This window comes from Lontra canadensis, unplaced genomic scaffold (genome assembly GCF_010015895.1).
Source record: "Lontra canadensis isolate GAN:19392208 unplaced genomic scaffold, GSC_riverotter_1.0 scaffold31, whole genome shotgun sequence".
NCBI classification, from domain to species: domain Eukaryota; kingdom Metazoa; phylum Chordata; class Mammalia; order Carnivora; family Mustelidae; genus Lontra; species Lontra canadensis.
Genome location: NW_022631025.1, coordinates 14,788,342 through 14,807,607, shown reverse-complemented (window position 1 = coordinate 14,807,607; position 19,266 = coordinate 14,788,342). Strand labels below are relative to the sequence as shown.

The 19,266-nt window shown below is 40.5% G+C and overlaps 1 protein-coding gene across 6 annotated transcripts in view; it reads left to right on the top strand.

The window, feature by feature from the left end:
• The window catches only part of TRPM6 (transient receptor potential cation channel subfamily M member 6), a 159,473-nt gene that overhangs the window by 51,429 nt on the left and 88,778 nt on the right, over positions 1-19,266 (top strand). For 5 of the 6 annotated variants that reach the window (XM_032866643.1, XM_032866642.1, XM_032866645.1 and 2 more), the window contains exons 4-9: positions 1,598-1,775; positions 5,055-5,268; positions 8,515-8,639; positions 11,336-11,507; positions 16,727-16,895; positions 18,005-18,128. In XM_032866643.1, coding sequence (XP_032722534.1) covers positions 1,598-1,775; positions 5,055-5,268; positions 8,515-8,639; positions 11,336-11,507; positions 16,727-16,895; positions 18,005-18,128 — 982 coding nt within the window. Of the gene's footprint in view, positions 1-1,597; positions 1,776-5,054; positions 5,269-8,514; positions 8,640-11,335; positions 11,508-16,726; positions 16,900-18,004; positions 18,129-19,266 lie in introns of those variants that run through there. The other variant, XM_032866646.1, reaches the window with a different exon arrangement.

Genomic DNA, 19,266 nt, shown 5'->3' with positions numbered 1-19,266 from the left:
CATGTTCTGTTTAGAAAAACCCACAGTGAAGTGAATCATTCAGCTTATGAATAGATGTTTTTCCATTTTGAAGACTACTGCTCATTCCGAAAGATAAGCAGGTGATACATTTCTCTCTAGAAGATTCTGATTATGTGTGTTCTGTGAATTTGGGATAATTCCTCCAGCCTTTGAGTCAAGGGCCCTCCAGATACAACTCTGAAATGGTCCTCTGACTTCTTGTCATCCTGTTTCCTTGCTTAGTTGAACCCCATAACTTGTACATGTTTTTATGTTGCTTTTCACACATACACATACAAAAAAACCTGAATCACTTAAAAAGCTGAATAACCTCTTTACATATAATAGATATATGAAAGTTCTACATGCTCAAATTTTAATTTTTCTTCCTGATTTTTTTAAATTAACGAAACAGGAGTCAGCTTAGCGTCCTGTCACCAATATGATGATTGTCCTAGTTTGTTAGTTTTTATATAGTTCTAGTTTCAAAGAGATTTAACCTTCTAATTTGCTTCATTTTGTTACACAATAGAAATTATGGCCATGTATCTGCAATAATTTTTAAAACTTTATTTGCAGGAACATTTATTAAATAATTCCTTTGTAATTATATCACCTATATTTATTATTTAATTTATATTCATAGTCAAGCCTCATATATGGCTATTTTCTTGAGGTAGCTCTGTGTTTATATATTTCTCTGAAGTTGAATGTTTTTCAGCATCAATGTTCTTTCCTTTTGATGTACATATTATGTTTTACATAAAAACATTTTCTGGTTCTCCTTAAGTATTGCACGTTAGAGAGTCTTAGTTTTTTTTCTTAACAGCCTTGTTATATATATATATAATTGATATGAAATAAACTGCACATACTTAAAATGTACAATTTGATTTTTTTTTTTTTACCATCTTAACCCTTTTAAGTGTATAGCTCAGTGGTGTTAAGTATATTTCTGTTGTTGTGCAACAGATCTTTAGAACTTTTTCATCTTGCAAAACAGAAATTCTGTGTCCATTAAACAATAACTCCCTGTTGGCCGCTCCTTCCAGTCCCTGGCCACCACCATTCTACTGTCTGTCTCTGTGGATTTACCTACTCTAGGTACCTTAAATAAGTGGAATCATACAGTACTTGTTTTATGACTGACTCATTTCATTTAGCATAATATCCTCAAGATTTATCCCTATTGTAGTGTATTACAGGTTTCTTCCCTTTTTAAGACTGAATATTATTCCATTATATGTATATACCATGTTTTGTTTATCCATTCATCTGTCAATGGACACTTGGTATTATGAATAATGCTTTATAATACTTACATGAACATGGGTGTGCACAAGATTTTTAGCATTTTTTTTAAACATTCGCTAGATGATTTTAAGGTGCAGCAAAGGGAGAGACCCGCTGAGGGGGTTTCAAAACTCAGAAGATAATCTAGTGATATAAATCTAATCTAAATCTTAATGTGAGGTTTTAAATAATTGTCATACATGCCATCTGTATATTACCTTAGGAAAGTGTAGAAACATTACATCTTTCTGTTTTGACATTGTGTGTTTTCTATTCTGAAACTGGTTTCCATCCCATATTTAAGGTGTTACTGTGGGCGACTGATTGGAGACCATCAGGGGATAGATTATTCCTGGGCCGTCTCCGCTGCCAACGGTAATGAAAACGAACAATGGTCTGTTGAAAAGCATACGACAAAAAGCCCTACAGACACATTTGGCACTATTAATTTTCAAGATGGAGAGCACACCCACCACTCCAAGGTTCGCTCATAACTCACATTATTTTTGCTTGTTTTTAACAGAGGATGACCTCCAAATGTTTCTGCAAATCTTCTCTCCAAGTGTAGATGATCAGATGACCGAGTTTTATTGCAAGAATGATCCGTGTTATTGACCTCTTCGCAAAAATGACCTGACCCTTCTCTTTCCTTTCTGTCTGAGGGACATGGGACCTTTCCCGGGTGTGGTGTGGCAAGCTTTTTATTTGACCCGTTTTAGCAAGCTTATGCCTTCTCTATGGAGAATGGCTTATAGCTCTTGAGACAGTAGCAAAAGGGCTGTCCTTTTGTTAAGGAATGGAGGAAAGTCCCTGCCAAAGACATGGTTTTAGCTGAAGCATGGGTGTAGCAATCACCAGTACCTTGTGGCTGTTCCTGCCTGCGATGTCCTTGTGATGATTGTCCATAGGCTTTTCAGGCCAGTGTTGCTCCTGTCCCTAATAAGATAATTTTGCATGTAATTTGCATAATACCTACGGGTCAGCTATCTCTCAGGTGTTTTTTCTTGAGCTTATTAATCACCTGCTGCTTTTTCGGGGGCAGATTTCCTTGGGGAACCTGTAAAGGGGGAGGGTGTCCACCCCAGGAAAGCTTAGAATCAGCTGTACCCTGGAGTGTGACCATCAGTTGGATGGATTTGAAACAACAGTTCTTAAGAATGCAATCGTAATCAAGTTTTGTAATACAGTAATCTACACTTCTAAGTTTTTAATTCTCTGCGTTTAGCTTTGTGTGTTGGTGTTCTCTTTAGTTGGTGAGAAAACTGTCCTTATTTTCCTCTGTAATCTTTTTTGAAAGCGGACTCTCACAGAACGCTGTATGTAATTTTCCCCTTAAGTTTTTGTCTTCCTCCTTTTGCTTTTATGTTGATTCATGATCGCCTTCATTTCCTCATTTTTTCATCCACTTGACAAATATTATTAGGTGCTCATAGTTTGCTATGCCCCAAAGAGCTTATGTTCCACGTACTAACTGCTTACAGTCTAGTGAGGGAAACAGGAGATAAATATACAGTTACCCCGGGTAATTGTAGGGTGTGTATGGGGCTGCTCTGGATGGGAATATAGGGTTCTTCGAGAAAATGGAAAGCGTAACTCCTGGTTTTCTGAGGCAGTGTGTGTGGGTCAAGGGAGCCATCGGGAAGTAGGGACAGCTAAGCTGAGATCAGAAAGGTGAGTGAGGTGTTTGATGTCAGCTGAGTTAGAGGGCTAAGAACATTCTGGGCTTAGGGGAAGGCCAAGGGAGAATATGGTGCATACTAGAGAACTGAAAATACGGTTCAGCGGATCTCCTGATCACCCATAGGTTTTAGGCTTAGCATTAGATCCTGAATACCTGAATGCATTTTACTCGCTCTCTCAGAAGAGAGAAGCTACCTTTGATATGGAAGCCCAGAATTGTACTTCGTGCTCACTGTGAGAAGCAGGAAAGCTGAGAGAGTTGGTTATTCATTTCCCACCCCTGCATTGTCCTTCCCAGCTTTATCTCTACCACCTCATTCCACAAATGATTTGAGGAAAATCTATGTCTGAGTTAGTTATAAAGGAGGGGGCGGGGGCAAGAAAGTCATTAACCTTTGGCACCATCTTTGGTTGCCCTTTGGAAGAAAAGACTAGTGCTGATAATTTAGTTAATCAAGGATGTTTATCTGAAATCTCAAGGAGGAATATCTTCTAGGACTAAAAGGACTTTTAAATGAAAGAGAGGCCCCTGGGAGAGAGTTGAGCTCAGTGGACAAACATCAGAGCTGTCTCCTCTGCCCGTATTCAGGATCTGGAGCAGCACAAACCATTTCTCAAAGGTCAACTTGTATTTTTTCCTATTACTTGAATATGTAATAAAGCCATGGCAACTCATTTTCCTCACTTGCAAATTGAATCCTCATTATCCTTAGGTTCTATTATATTCTGTGATGGCTGTACCGACTCGATGTTCAGTCTAACATTTTAATAAAGGGATTATGTTTTAAGAATTTCAAAGGTAAATAGGCAATTGTTTTAAGTCACTAGTACGTTCTGGAAAATAGGTGATAATTCTATGTGCCTATGTATGAAGGTCTCTACCTGTGGTTCTTTATGGTATAGTTTCCTAATTCATGGTTTATTGTCCTTATTCCTGTAAATCTGACTTGATCTTGTTAGCCTATGCTTGAGGATGGCACACTCCTCTCAGTATGATTTTAAGTCTATATGTGGCTGCGTCTGTTGGGAAAAGAGAGTCAGCCATACACTGTGGTCTTGGGCAAAACAAAATGATTCTGGTCTTACCTGCTGATTCGGATTTCTTTGATCTTTTCTTTGGGTTGCACTGGCTAGTCAAAAATAGGACTCTTGTGAAAAGTACTTATTTTGGAAAAAAGACATTTTCAGAGGGATAGGCCTATATAAAGGGAATGGTTAGAATTTAAATTTATAGTAAATATAAATGCTCCTGGATCATAATGTGATTTAAATTATGGAAATGTATGAAATACTCAAGTATATTAGAAGTCATAGTGGTGTGTTTTTGGATTATAGGTGAGGTTCAGTGGGCGAGGTCCAGAGCCCACCATCAAGAAAGAATTCTTGAGCCGTCTGTGGTGCAAAATGGTGGTTTATTAAAGGACCCTGTGGGCAGAAAGAGCTGAGGCACTGGAGTCCTGAGGTGTGGCTGATTATATATATACACTCGAGAGTGTTGGGGTCATAAAGAAAAGGGAGGTTTCAAATGCAGAAGAGGACGTATAAGATAATGAAGGCCTTCCCATTGTCAAGTTAAGGTTGTTTCCCCTCTAGCAATGTATTAGCATTATGATAGTTGGGAGATCCCTGGAAGAATGTCACACACATCCCACACAGGGGTGGGGGTCAGCTTGTGCTTTGTCTTCAGCTAACCTCCTGCTCCCTCATCAATAGCATGTATGAAAAACCCCACTTCACCTATTTCTAAAAGCTTTTTTTAAAAGTGGGTTTCCTGGAGTAGTGGTTTTTGCCAGTTTGAAGCATTTCTGCCTCATCTCAGACCTTCTAGAGAACATTGGTGGGCCAACCCTGAGAGTCAGAGGAAGCCTTCCTACCGTGACTTGCAATTCCCAGAAGGAACTTACAGGGGGTGTGGGATCCTTTCAAAGTAAATGTTTCCATTATACAAAGATGAACGTTTAAAGAAATTTCAGACACTTCCTTTTAATTTTTGGCCATTTCAGTGGCCCTGCTGTGTGCTCATTGTTACTGGCATGTAGTTTTTCCTATTTTATGTACATGTGTCTGTGCATATTTTCCAGTATATTAGGACTTCTTATGATACAAAGTTGGATCATCTGTTACATTTAATGTTGAAAGAATGGAAGATGGAACTGCCAAAGCTGGTGATCTCTGTCCACGGGGGCATCCAGAACTTCAAGATGTCCTCCAAACTTAAAGAGATCTTCAGCCATGGTTTGGTCAAAGCTGCAGAGACAACAGGAGCGTGGATAATAACAGAAGGCATTAACACTGGTAAAGTGCATTCCCTGCTTCGCTTTAAAAAAAAAAAAAAAAAAAGCCCCTTTATAACTGAATCTGGTAGTGTGGCTCCTAATCTCTGCTCTGCAGAGCTCCCAGGAGACATGGTGACATGCGCAAGAAAGACAAAAAGCGTAATGACTAGGAAAAAATCCAGAACAGTCATAGACCTTTACTGGAATGCATTTTTGCCATTGTTAAAATATGCTATTTTAACACAACTTTGGGTAAACTTCTGGCGAAGAAGATAGTCTTTTCATGAACTTAGACCATGGTGAGGTTTGAAAGGATGCAGAATCCTTCAAGTATGGAGTGTGTGGGCTGGGGCTTCAGGTTCAACAACAAAAATACAACTGAGTAAATCTGAAGATCAGTTGGCTTTATTAAGCAATTTATGAATTAAGCAGCAACCTATTCAAGTAAAGAGATGCTGACAGGTTTAAGAAATGGAAGGTTTTTATAGGAAGGGGAGTGGGGCAAGGAAGTTATTAGCAAAAGAAAAGGAAGGTTACAAGGAAGGTCATCTTCCTTCAAGGGGAATGGCAGGGGGTCTAATCATGCAGATTACCTCATCTTTCTTTGTTGGGTGTGGGGGGAGGGCAGGATGGGATGAGGAGAGTTCTTGTGACAGATTACCTCATTGGTACTGATCAGAAATTTTCCAAATGAATGGTTAAGACTACATTTCTGGGGGAGGTTGGAACTGCAATTAGGTTAGATTAGGTATTAAGCCCCAGTTTGATAACTGGGCATAAGTGATTCCATTTTGGCCCCATGGTGTCCCTTTTTAAGAACACAGCCTTTATTTTATGTACTTTGGGGTGTGTGTGTGATTTAACATTTTAAGTGAGGACCGATTGAGGAATACAAATACAACAGTGTGAAAACTATTAAAATAGTTCATATAAACAAAAGAAATGAGAAATGAGACATACTAGGAGCTTTCTTAAGCAATAATCGGGATCTGACCCCATTCAACCACAACTCCTTGGGGCCTGACTGCTTAGGGAGGGACATCAGCAGCAGCATCACCTGGGAGCTGGCTGGGCATCTCAGATACTCCCCAGACCAGCAGGACCAGGATCTACATGTTGACAACACCCCTGGGTGATTCTTACACACATTGCAGTTTGGGACGTGTCACTTAGCAGCTTCTGTCTGTTCTTGAGCTGCTCCTCAACTGTTGTTGAACATTTTCTGGCATGAATGTTTGACGTTTAATTGGATGCCAGAAGCCTTATGTATAAAGCATTTGGATAGTTGCTGTGGATGAAAGGTGAGTAAGATACCGGCCCTGGGTTTAGTGACAAGGTGGACTGTGATAAGAATGAGCAACTAAGCACCATCAGTGCTGACTGGGTCACGGTTGAGGTACAAAGCACGGGTTGGGAATACAAGGAAGTGGAAGACCCATCCCACTTCCTCCTGAGGGCACCCAAGGAGGCATGGAGAAGGATATAGCACTTGCCGTTGGCCTTGAAGGAAGGGTAGGAAGGATCCTCCTAGACAGAGGTGGCAGTTCAAGGCCAGGCACACAGCTGGAGGTGAAGGCACAGGTTGTGCGATAGAGGCGATAAGGCTACAGGTTGGATGTGCCATGTGGCAGAGGACAGGGACATGGGAGACTGAGCCAGACTGGGTGCCCTGCTGATGGGGCTGAGGTTTTATTCTCTGTATAGCCTGGGGCCTCAAGGGAATTTGGACAGGAGAATGCGTAGGAAACGATGCAGTCAGACCTGGTTTTACAGAGAGTCTCAGTAGACAGTGTGTACTAGGCCCACATGTGGGATGCTGAAGTACATCCACCAGCCCCGCCATGCTGGTAGCCCAGGCCAGACCAAGGGAGTCCCGATCTCTTCTGTTGCGGATGGTGGCACAGCTGATGTTGATACACGCTGGTGCTCCCGATCCCCGATTCTAGAAAATGGCTCTGGGAAAAGTGCAAAAGATAGGGTGGGTTGGAAGATGGCAGAGAGGGGGAAATGATTAGGCACTGTGCATCAGATGGTTGCCGTAGATAGAGTGTGTGTGTGTGTGTGTGTGCGTGTGCGTGCGCGCGCGTGTGCGTTAATGACACATACAGGACCCGCGCTATAGATAACAAGGGTCAGTGGCGCAGTGCAGTGTTGTCATTAAAAGGCAGATGGAGCCCATCTCGAAGCCACATACTGCATGATTCTAACAATATGACATCCTGGAAAAGGTGAAACTGGAGACAGTGAAAGGATCAGTGGTTGCCAGGGCTAGTGGCAGGGGATGAATAAGTGGAACACAGAGGACTTTTAGGGCCATGAATCTGTTCTGTTTGATTGACAGCGGTGGGTATAGATCATTATGTATTTGTTCAAACCTGTGGAATCTACAGCACCCATCCCAACATAAACTGTGGTCTTTGGGTGATAATGATGTGTCAGTGTGGGTTCATCAGCTGTGACAAATGTACCATGTGGCGGGGGTGGTGTATAGATTAGGGGTACAAAGGAAGTCTGTACTATTGGCTCAGTTTTATGTGAACCTGAGCCTAAAATTGTTTTAGAAATAGTGTCTGGTTAAAAAAGAAAAGTCAAATATCCTGGATTGGAATCCAAGCTCTACAAATTACCAGCTCTATAACGTTGGGCTAATTATTTAACTTCTTTATGACTCAATTCTTGCCTATAAAATAGATTAAAGTTTCTACTTAAAGTGTAAATACCTGTGAAACACCTAAAAAAAAAAAAAAAAAAAAAGCACCTGGTGCATTGTAAGTGTTTGATCAATGCTGGCTATTATTATTATTGTTGCTATTAATTCCAGAAGGTCAAATATGAATGCATTAGTTCTGGAATATTTATGTCTATAAAGCTATTAACTTAATTTGCTTCCATGAAGCAAGAGCCATTTCTGTAGGATGTTTTGCTGGGACAGTTGAGAAGGTTAGAGGAAAAAAAAAATATTTAGAACATTCATGTTGGCATCAGAGGACTTTCTGGTCAGTCAAAAATAGGGGTAGGACTGAGGTTGTAAGCAAAAATTGCCCAAAGGGAGAGGAGAATTATTTAGGTAAAGAGGTGAATGATAGGAGAAGGAGGTGTTAAAAGAGTACAGGAAGCCAGGATATCAGAAATTCATTCCACTGCCCTAGCAACTTTCCCAAAGAATGGTCCTTTGCCTATACCCATGACCATTTGTCTCTTTCCAGCAATCACACCAGTGTCTTGCATGATTTGCATGTTAAAGTTTGATCTCTGTTGTTCATAGGTGTGTCCAAACATGTTGGGGATGCCCTGAAAGCCCATTCCTTCCAGTCCTTGAGAAAAATCTGGACAGTTGGAATCCCTCCTTGGGGCGTCATTGAGAACCAGAGAGATCTTATTGGAAAAGATGTAAGTGGGCATCCCGTTCACAACCAAAGGCAACGAATATGTATCTAACTACCAGCTCAGCGCTATACCTGGGTTTCTAAAAGGCATCTCAATGTAATATACTCCAAACCAACTTTTGTCTTCCTACTCGCCCTAACTTAGAAAATGATGATCTTATCCTTGAAGTTGTTCAAGCCAAAAACCTCCGACTAATCCTGGAATGATCTCTGTCTCAATACCTCAAACCTAATCCATCAGGAAATTATCTCAACTTCACTTTAAATATAAAAATATATCTGGAATCTGATCTCTTTTCATTACCCCCACTGTTATCGAACAGGTCTAAACCACCGATATCTGTCCGCTGGATGATTGTAGTAATAAGCCTTCCTTTCTCTTGTGCTTCTCACTTCTTGTCATCTAATCTCAACACAGTAGCCAAAATGATTCTTCTAAAATATACATCAGATCGTGCTATTCTATGAAAAACCTATGAAAAACCCTTCAATGGCTCCTGTCTTGCTGAGAGTAATAGTCGAGTTTCTTGTAGTGGTGTGTCTGATAAAACAAGGACCGTTCATGAACTGACCCTTCTCTTTCCTTATCTTGTACTACTCTCTGCTTTATTCATTCCTGTGTATCAATTCTTTGATCCTGTTTTTTTTTTTTTAATAAGGAACAGACTTGTCTAAGTCTGTGTATAAGAATAGTGTATATTTTTGATGAAAATTTTAGGTATTACCAAAGGTATACAGAGGAAAGATAACCACTATTAATATTTTGGTGCATAGAATTTTTTCTACAAAAGTGTATGTAAGTATAATAAAAAATTTTTACATAAAAAAAGTAGTAACAGAAACCAACCAATGTAAATCTGTTTTTTATTTTTATTTGTTTTTGTGAATTGTTCTTTGGATTAACTATTTAACCGTTACTTCGCTATGTCAATTAGCATAGACATGTGTATGGTTTGGCTTTCATTTTGGAAAATTTCACACACATTGAGGAGTAGAGAGATTAAAATAATGAAATCCTATGTACCCATCTCCCAGCTTTAGCAATTATGAGATTAGAGCCAATTTTGTCTCATCTCTACCTTTATCAATTCCCCACCTCTTCACTCCAATATTTTGAAGCAAATTCCAGACATCACATAATGTCTCTGGTAAATATTTTAACCAGTATTTCTATTTTAGCAATTAATTTACCAATACTTTGCTCTTTCTAAATACCAATAAGTAGATATTTCTGAAATATATGGACAATTAAAAATATATAACGACATTGCCATTTTCATACCTAAAATTTTAAAATTTAATTCCTAAATATCAACAAATAGCTAGTCTATTTTCAGTGTTCTGATTGTGTTTAATTCCTTTTTTAAAAAAGATTTATTTATTTGAGGGAGTGAGAGACAGAGAAAGAGAGAGAGTACAAGTAGGGAGGAGGGGCAGAGGGAGAAGCAGAGTCCGTGCTGAGCAGGGAGCCCATCACCTGGCTTGATCCCAAGACCTGAGCTGAAGGCTGATGTTTAACCGATTGAGTCACCCAGGTGCCCTAGTTGTTTGATTTCATTATCCAGAAAAGTTTCCTGTATTGTGGTGGGTTGAGATGTCTCTTGAGGCGCCTTTTTATTTTTTTTTTTTTTTTTTTTTTTTTTTTTAATTGTTGTTAGAGAAGGAGAGGAAGAGGAGCTGAGGAGAGAGGGAATCCCAAGCAGGCTCCATGCCTAGCATGAAGCCCGATGCAGGGCTGATCTCATGACCCTGAGATCATGACCTGAGCTGAAATCAAGAGTTGGATTTCAGCTGGCTGAGCCACTCAGGTGCCCCCTAGTCATTTTTAACCTATGGATTGTCCCTCCTTCTCTCTCTCTCTGTCTCTCTCTTTCTTCTTCTTCTTCTTCTTTTTTTTTTTTTTTGGTGCAGTTTATTTGTTAAAGAACTAGGTCGTTTTTCCTGAAGAATTTCCCATAGTTTGCATTTTACAAATTCAGCCTGTTATAATAGGGTTTAATGTATTTCTCTGTCTCTCGTTTTTCCTATAAATTGGTAGTTTGATCCAGAGGTATGTCAAATACAAGTTATTTTGTGCGAGTTTATGCCATAAGAGATGGGTTCTTTCTTTGTAACTTTTGATCGTCTTTCTTTTTATGATGTCCTCGCGTAGATTCATGATCTCGACTGAGTTACAAATGCTGATATTTAATTATAGTGTTCTTTATTAGCTAAACACTCTGTAAAGAGAAACATTTTCTCATCAACGATTTGTTTTACCTTGTGGTACAGATGTATGGGAAAAGTCAGAATGCTTGATTGTTTCTCTTTATCTTCCAGTTTTCAAAGCAATGATTCATTATCAATCATCCTTCAAGGTGAACAGTGAGATTTTTTTGGTTCATGAATTGAAACATACCGAATATTAAATATGTTTCAATTCATCTATTCTAGTTATTACTCTTAATTATGCCTGAACTATCCCATTTTGGCCAGTGGAAAATTTTCAAGTTGTCTTCTGAGTCCTTTTAACACAATTCTAGTTGTTTTTCATGGCTTCCTTGTGTTTTAGTACTAAAAAAAAGTTTCAGGCTAATGGTGCATATTTTTTTTCCTCCTTGAGAATGGCCGGTTGCTTTTATTGGGAAATTGTATTCTGGGGTCAGAGTCAAGGTCCTTCTCTGACCTTCCCTCATATCTTTATATCTTTACTCTCTTCAGGTAGTGTGCCTGTACCAGACGCTGGGCAACCCCCTCAGCAAGCTCACCACACTCAACAGCATGCATTCCCACTTCATCTTGTCTGATGACGGGACTGTGGGCAAGTATGGAAATGAGATGAAGCTCAGGAGGAACCTGGAAAAGTACCTGTCTCTGCAGAAAATACACAGTCGTGAGTACCACGGAGGCTCAGCCACCAGGGCCTGGCTTGGGGGTACTATGGAGAAAGGCATTCCTTTGTCATCCATACAGAGTAGAGAGGTCCAAGCTGCTCCCTGCCTTAAATTAACATATGTGAACCCACAGCCAGAAGAAAGCAGGAATGTGGAATTGTGGGTGACAGGAGAGAGGGGAAGAAGTCCTGGGGGACAGCATAGTCAGGAGAGGTTTTCTGGAACAGTGGAGACTTTAGCGTAGCCTTCAGCTGTCCATAGGGAGGATGGGTGGAGTATGGTTGTGTGTGTGGTGGGGGAGGTGTTGTCACCAGAATGGAGATGACTGAAGAGCAGGAAGGAGACTGTCCTGGGAAGAGTGGGGGCATGAGTTTGACTGTCAGGGAAGATGCGTTTCATATATGGTGGCATGCCCCAGATAGGAAAGCATTAAAATCAGACAGGGCTTTTAGAAATAGGACCTTTGAAGGTTTCAGTGTTGTGTGCTGCTTCCATGATGCTTTGAGATAGCCATTTTGGTAGTGTTAAAAAAACAAAATTCAGTTGAGTAAATTGAAAGATCTTACTAGCCTTCTTCAGTGATTCATCATTTGGGCCACATCCCATCTGGCAGGTGGAGAGGAATTCCAAGGAGCAGGACAGAGTGGAAGACTTTTATAGGCAGAAGGAGGTGTGGCAAGGGAGTTCTTCTAACAAGGAGTGGATTGTTTTGGGCAAGGTCACCTTCCTTTGGGGGAAGATGGGGTGGGCGTGGGGGTCCTACCAGGCAGATGACCTCACTAGTGCCAACCAGATAATTCCAGATGGACTGGTTAAAGGTTACATTCCTGCGAGAGGTTGCAACTGCAATTAAGTTGAGTATTATGTCTCGGTTTGCGGATGTGGAGCTTAACACAAGTGACTCTATTTTGGACCTATTGTCTCTTTTTTAATAGTAGTATCTGTAGGAGGGAGAAGGGGGGAGAGGACCAGAATCCGCAAACATCTTTGGGTGGAGAGGTGGAAACTAGGTGCTGCCTGAGAAATGGAGACGTTTTGTCCAAGGCAGCAGAAAGTGGGCTTCTGCCTCTTTCCATGAGTTAAATCTTCCACAAAATCTCCCCACTGTTGGGGCAGAAGACCAGGGAGCCACGGCCCTAGGGAGGCTCAAGTCCTCTTTAGTCTTTGACTTTGGCCTTATATGTTGAATGTCCTTTGAGTTTTTCACCTTGATCTTCTGAGGCAGCAGAATGTAGGAGGTCAGATAGATCAAAGAAGCTGTGTCATCTACTCTCTATGATCTTGGCCAAGGGAGTTAACATCTGTTAAACAGTGTTCTTAATATAAAAGGGAGGGAACTGTCTACCTTTTGTTGTGAAAATTGAGATAATGTATGCTTGCTGTGCCTGTAATAGTGTTGAGTACATAGTACGCCCTCAATAAATGTCTGTTTCTTTCTTTCCTTTTATCCTCCTTTGATATAGGTATAATCTTGTTTGCGGTGGTATTGGGGGGTAGTGTGGGAGGGACCCTGGGAATCGTTGCCAGTCACTTAGAGCTTAGTGTTAATGAAGATTGGAGGCTCATTTAGGTAAGGAAAGGGGAGAGGGGATCAGGCATGTGGTCCTCTGTGGAGTGGGTGTAGGTTGGTGGGGGGGAAAGGAGAGCCACAGAGCAGAGAAGAGGAGGATAGGTGAGAGACTGGCCTGAAGAAGAGTCTTTGCAGGAGGGCTCCCTCGGGGTCTGAACTCTCAATTACCTGAAATGTCTTGTTGCCTCTGTTGACCCATGACCACCACCAAAATTGCTTAGGGGTTTCGTACAGCGTCATAATGTGTGCCCCTAGAGAGCAAAGTCTTGTCTTGTCTTATTCCCTGCTGATTCTCCATTTGTGCATACAACCCGAAGCTTTCACATAGCATCAAGTAACATCTCTACTTTCAAAGATCTTGAAACTTGGGACTTATTTGGAGAGTTTTACTTTGTGTGTAAAAGAATGTGTAGTCCATTCCAGTGGATTGGTAACAATTATTATTCTAAGGAGAACCAGTAGGAAGGAGTGAAAACAGTTAAAGACACCTACATGCACACACATAGGAAAGGAAGAAAGGAAGGAGAGAGAAGAAGGAGGAGGAGAAAGAAGAGAAGAAGAAGAGAGGAAAGAAAAGAAAAGCCCCCAACAGACACCAAATTCTTATATATCAAAGCTGGTCTTCTTGCCCATCATGCTCACTAGGGAGGCTTTCTACCATATTTGTATGGCTTAAAAAGGATCTATTTGGATGGAAAAGACTTGTTGATTTCTTTCATTTCTTTTCAGCTGGACTTATTGGAGTCCCTGGAAAACCCTTGGTACTGGCCAAGAGTACTTAGAAAAAAAAAAAAAAAAACCAAAACCTTGACATCACAAAGTTGCTATAGGAATTCCTGGGTTTCGCCATTTGAAATGTGGCCATTGTCAGTTCCTAAGCCCCTGAGGATAGAAAGCGTATAATCAGATGCCTCTCTATCTCTTCAATATCCAACTCTCAGTGGGGGAGAGTGCTTTCCTGGGATGTCCATCCTAGGAGCTTTTAATCTGGAGCATGATATCATATTCCTGCCTAATCCTGGGGTCCAAGGGTAGAGGGAGCTCCCTAGTAAGATTTTTCAGCAAGAACTTGACATTTTTTTCTTTTTTCTTTTTTAAAGAAATTTAATTAGTAGCATCAGTAAGATCCTTCTTGTAGAAAACAATCACAAATATTTTTAGTTTTGTGGGAATTAGTTATCGCTTCTAGAAAGACATACCTAATAGAAATTGAATTCCCTCTTTACCCTTATTAATTCTTTTGTGATGATAAAAGTGCTATATACTCATATTCAGGTAAAGCAAAGATAACATATAGTAGAAGGAAGGGTTTTCCATAATTTCACAAAAAAACCTAACCATTGTCAACTTTTTCATATACATGCTTTCAGAAATTTTCTACACGCCCACAAAGCAATATTTTTTTAAATGAACGCTAGGTTTGTATAATATCCATGCTACTTTTGTAGTCTTCCCCTCCCCATGAATGCATTTCCATATCAGCAAGCGTAGTTTAAAACATTTTTAATGGCTGTGTAGTATTTCATTATATAGGGTATAAGATATTCTCTTACAAAAGTTTTTTCCATCCATGTCAGTAATTTATGATTAATGGAATATTTATTTGGATTTTCTTCTAGTACTTTTACATGTTAAGTATCATTTTCTTCATCTCATTTAGCTTTTATAAGACTATCTTATTAGAGGAATCCCATGACTATCAATTGACATATCTTAGATTCACTTTTTAGTGACAGAAAATAATGAGGTAGAAGTATATGGAAGAGGAAAAGAAGTAGAATCTCAGAGCAATTAAACAGACTGAATTCCATGTTTGGATACCTGCTAAGGCACCTCCCTCACCCCCAGCTGCCACTCCTGCCAAACATTTGTGGAGTCCAGGAGGTACGGGAAAGCCCACATACTATATGTTAGAATATTTAAAAGCTTTAAATCAAGCTAACAAACTGTATAATGTTTTATCCTTTTACATTTGTCCATATAGCTGGAAGGCCAGGTTTGAGTTCAGCATCTTGGAAATTTGGGAGTTCTGAGCCAGAGCCAGGACTGTCTCCCCAGCCTACATACAGCCTGCTCTCTGCTTCTCTTTCTGCCCTTGGCTCCATCCCTCTGTGCCAAGGGCTTCACACATGTACTCACCTGCGCACCCCAGCCTGTATGTCCGAGCTCTACCCACCTCTCCTCTATGCCCCAGAGTCATGGGCAAGTATGTCCTGCAAGGGACGTATCTGGAGCAGAGGTTCTGGCAGCCCCTAAAGGCAGGAGTTTGAGGGTCTAGGGCACTCTGGTAAATAGGGAAGAAGGCCTAGGCTTCCCTCAAACGTTGGTCCTGTAAACTCTTCACTGCAAGGGGAGGGGCGTGGCTAGACGAGGGCCTGTTAAACTTGGGGCCCAGGAAAACATCCTCTGATGCCCAGGTGTGAGTGTGATATTGCCTGCTGATTTTTCTGCTTTTGAAAAATAAAAAATAATGATTTAAATATATCGATGCATGCGCTGTGTAGAAGTTAAATAAGTCTATAGAATAAATAAGGTCCCTTTTGAATGTTTCTCCAAAACCTTCCCTCCCTCTCCAGTATTAGTAGTTTGATGTGTACACTTCCAGAGTTTTCTGGTTTTATATATATATTACATATATATACAATATGGATATGTATGTGTATAAAAATATGTATATTTATATATATATACACACATGGGTATATGGATATATAAAAATGTATATATGTGTTATATGTGTATATATATAATAAATGCATATGTAAGTGTATATACAGATATGTATGTATAATAAACATACATTTATACACGTATACGTATTGGGCAAGCATACACAGAAATATATATAATGCAAATATTTATAAATATATACTCATGTATGTGGTTTTAAAAATATAAAAAGGATCATACTATATATTTCATTCATTAACATTTTTTCACCCAGTATCTTTTCTTTCTTTTTTTTTTTTTTTTTGAAAGATTTTATTTATTTTTTCACAGACAGAGATCACAAGTAGGCAGAGAGGCAGGCAGAGAGAGAGGAGGAAGCAGGCTCCCTGCTGAGCAGAGAGCCCGATGTGGGGGCTCGATCCCAGGACCCTGGGACCATGACCTGAGCCAAAGGCAGAGGCTTTAACCCACTGAGCCACCCAGGTGCCCCCAATATCTTCTTTAAAAGAGTTACCTATCCCATCTTGTTCTTAGAATCATACTTAGAAGTTGATTAAATTGGCAAAAGGTTGATCATTTTTGGAGGTGAGTGATAGATGCATTGGGATCCATTATATCATTCTGTTTTTTTCTTTTTTTAAAGACATGTTTGAAGTTTTCCACAATGAAAAATAGAGATTTCTTGAAGACTACTTTAAAAAATTTTTTTTAAACTAGTGAAAACCTTTAGCTACCTTTTTAATGGGGGAAAAGCTTGAAGGTGCTCTCACCATTATTTCTGCAACTTTATGGAAAGTGCAAGCTTCTGGCTTGGTCTTGAACTAGGGAAGCCTGAGTGAGTCAAGGAAGGAAGAGGGTGAGCTCGGGTAGCAGGTATCTGGGGTGATTGAAAGACTTGTGTCCAGGAAAGCAAAATGGATGATTGGCCAGCGTAAGGTTTCTCTGTAACACTTTGGTATTATTTGTCCTCTGAAATAGGTTCAAGACAAGGTGTGCCCGTGGTGGGGCTGGTGGTAGAAGGAGGTCCCAACGTCATACTCGCCGTGTGGGAGACTGTGAGGGACAAAGATCCCGTGGTGGTGTGTGATGGCACAGGCAGGGCCGCCGACCTCCTGGCCTTTACCCACAAACACCTAGCAGATGAAGGGTGAGTTGTTGACTCCTCAGCTGTCAAACCACAGTAACTATTTATTCCTCCATTTTAGTTCTTGAAGCTCTGTGTTTGGGTGGGCCGCATATCCCGGGGAGACAGAGATTAGACTGGAATTAATTTATCAGTGATTTTTATATGTATGGATTAATGCCCAAATGCTCTCCACTGATACAAGTGCTGTTTCTTTCGCTGAAGAATGGCCTGCTTCTCTCAGGGGTTCTTGAACCTTGCGGGGGGTCGAAGTGGGGGGTGAGGGAGCACTTCCACAGGGGAGTGAGGGCGGGGGTGCTCCTGCAGTTGCTCCATAAAGTTGAAAAAACCCTGCAGTGAGTGAGACCAGTGTGGGCCCCAGATCACCTTTAGGATCATTTGTCATTAGTAAGAACAGAGGAACTGGGGAAATCAGCATCCCAGCATTAAAATATGTTCTTTTTATTAAAGGTTTTGATTCTTTTAAAAAAAAAAAAAAAAGAAAGAAAGATTTTATTTATTTATTTATTTATTTATTTGAGAGAGAAAGGAAGAGAGAGAGAGAGTGTACAAGCAGGGGTGAAGGAGAAAGCAGACTCCCTGCTGAGCAGGGAACCCCATGTGGGACTTGATCCCAGGATCTTGGGATCATGACTTGAGCGGAAAGTAGATGCTTAACCGCCTGAGCCATCCAGGTGCCCTAAGGTTTTAATTCTTTAGTCTTTTCAAATGAAAAAAATCTTTTTTCTAGCTATCCCTATATCTAGTGTGGTATTTCCAATTTCAAAAGTGTGGTCTTTCTCCTGTGTAAGTAAATATAATGCCTATGAACTAAAGTATCGACCCCACCAATTTACTTAAGTAGACATGGATTGGAACTCTGTCAGCTCAGGAACCTTGCCCCAGAGTGTGTTCTTTCCAGGATCATGGCAGATCCGTCTGTGCTCGATTTCAGATTCAGCCTCTCCTGGTACCTTCCTTCCCTCTACTTCCTGCCTACTTGCTCTCAGAGCAGAAGTGTCCACGGAAAGCTTCTCATTCAGAGGCGACCCACAGGTGCTCTTGCCCTGAAGTTACTGGCTTGTTCCCTTCTCTGCATTGTGCCAAGTCGTGACCTTTTCTCTATCTCCCAGGGCCCTGCGTCCTCAGGTGAAGGAGGAGATCATCTGCATGATTCAGAACACTTTCAACTTTAGTCATAAACAGTCCAAGCACCTTTTTCAAATTCTAATGGAGTGTATGGTGCACAGGGATTCTGTGAGTATGATGAGTTGATAACTCAAACAACTTTAAAACTGATAATTTGCACCAATCATAATATCTGTTTCCACAACTTTGAAAAATAAGGACTTTTAAAATCATTTATTTTAAAAAATTATTTTTATTAACATATAATGTATTATTTGCCCCAGGGGTACAGGTGTGTGGATCATCAGGCTTACACATTTCACAGCACTCACCATAGCACATACCCTCCCAATGTCCAGCACCCAGCCACCCTATCCCTCCCCCTAATCCCCCCAGCAACCCTCAGTTTGTTTCCTGAGATTAAGAGCCTCTTATGGTTTGTCTCCCTCCTGATCCCATCTTGTTTCATTTTTTCCTTCCCTACCCCCCCACAACCCCCTGCCCTGCCTCTCAAATTCCTCATATCAGGGAGATGATATGATAATTGTCTTGCTCTGATTGACTTATTTAACTCAGTATAATACCCTTTGGTTCCATCCACATCTTTGCAAATGGCAAGATTTCATTTCTTTTGATGGATGCATAGTATTCCATTGTATGTATGTATGTATATATACATACATACATACATATATATATATACACCACATCTTCTTTATCCATTCATCTGTTGATAGGCATCTAGGTTCTTTCCATAATTCGGCTGTTGTGGACATTGCTGCTATAAACATTCAGGTGCACATGCCCCTTCGGATCACTACATTTGTTATCTTTAGGGTAAATACCCAGTAGTGCAATTGCTGGGTCGTAGGGTAGCTCTATTTTCAACTTTTTGAGGAACCTCCATACTGTTTTCCAGAGTGGTTGTACCAGCTTGCATTCCCACCAACAGTGTAGGAGGGCTCCCCTTTCTCTGCATCCTCACCAGCATCTGTCATTTCCTAACTTGTTAATTTTAGCCATTCTGACTGGTGTGAGGTGGTATCTCACTGTGGTTTCGATTTGTATTTCCCTGATATCGAGTGATGTGGAGCACTTTTTCATGTGTCTGTTGGCCATTTGGATGTCTTCTTTGCAGAAATGTCTGTTCATGTCCTCTGCCCATTTCTTGATTGGATTATTTGTTCTTTGGGTGTTGAGTTTGATAAGTTCTTTATAGATTTTGGATTCTAGTCCTTTATCTGATAGGTTGTTTGCAGATATCTTC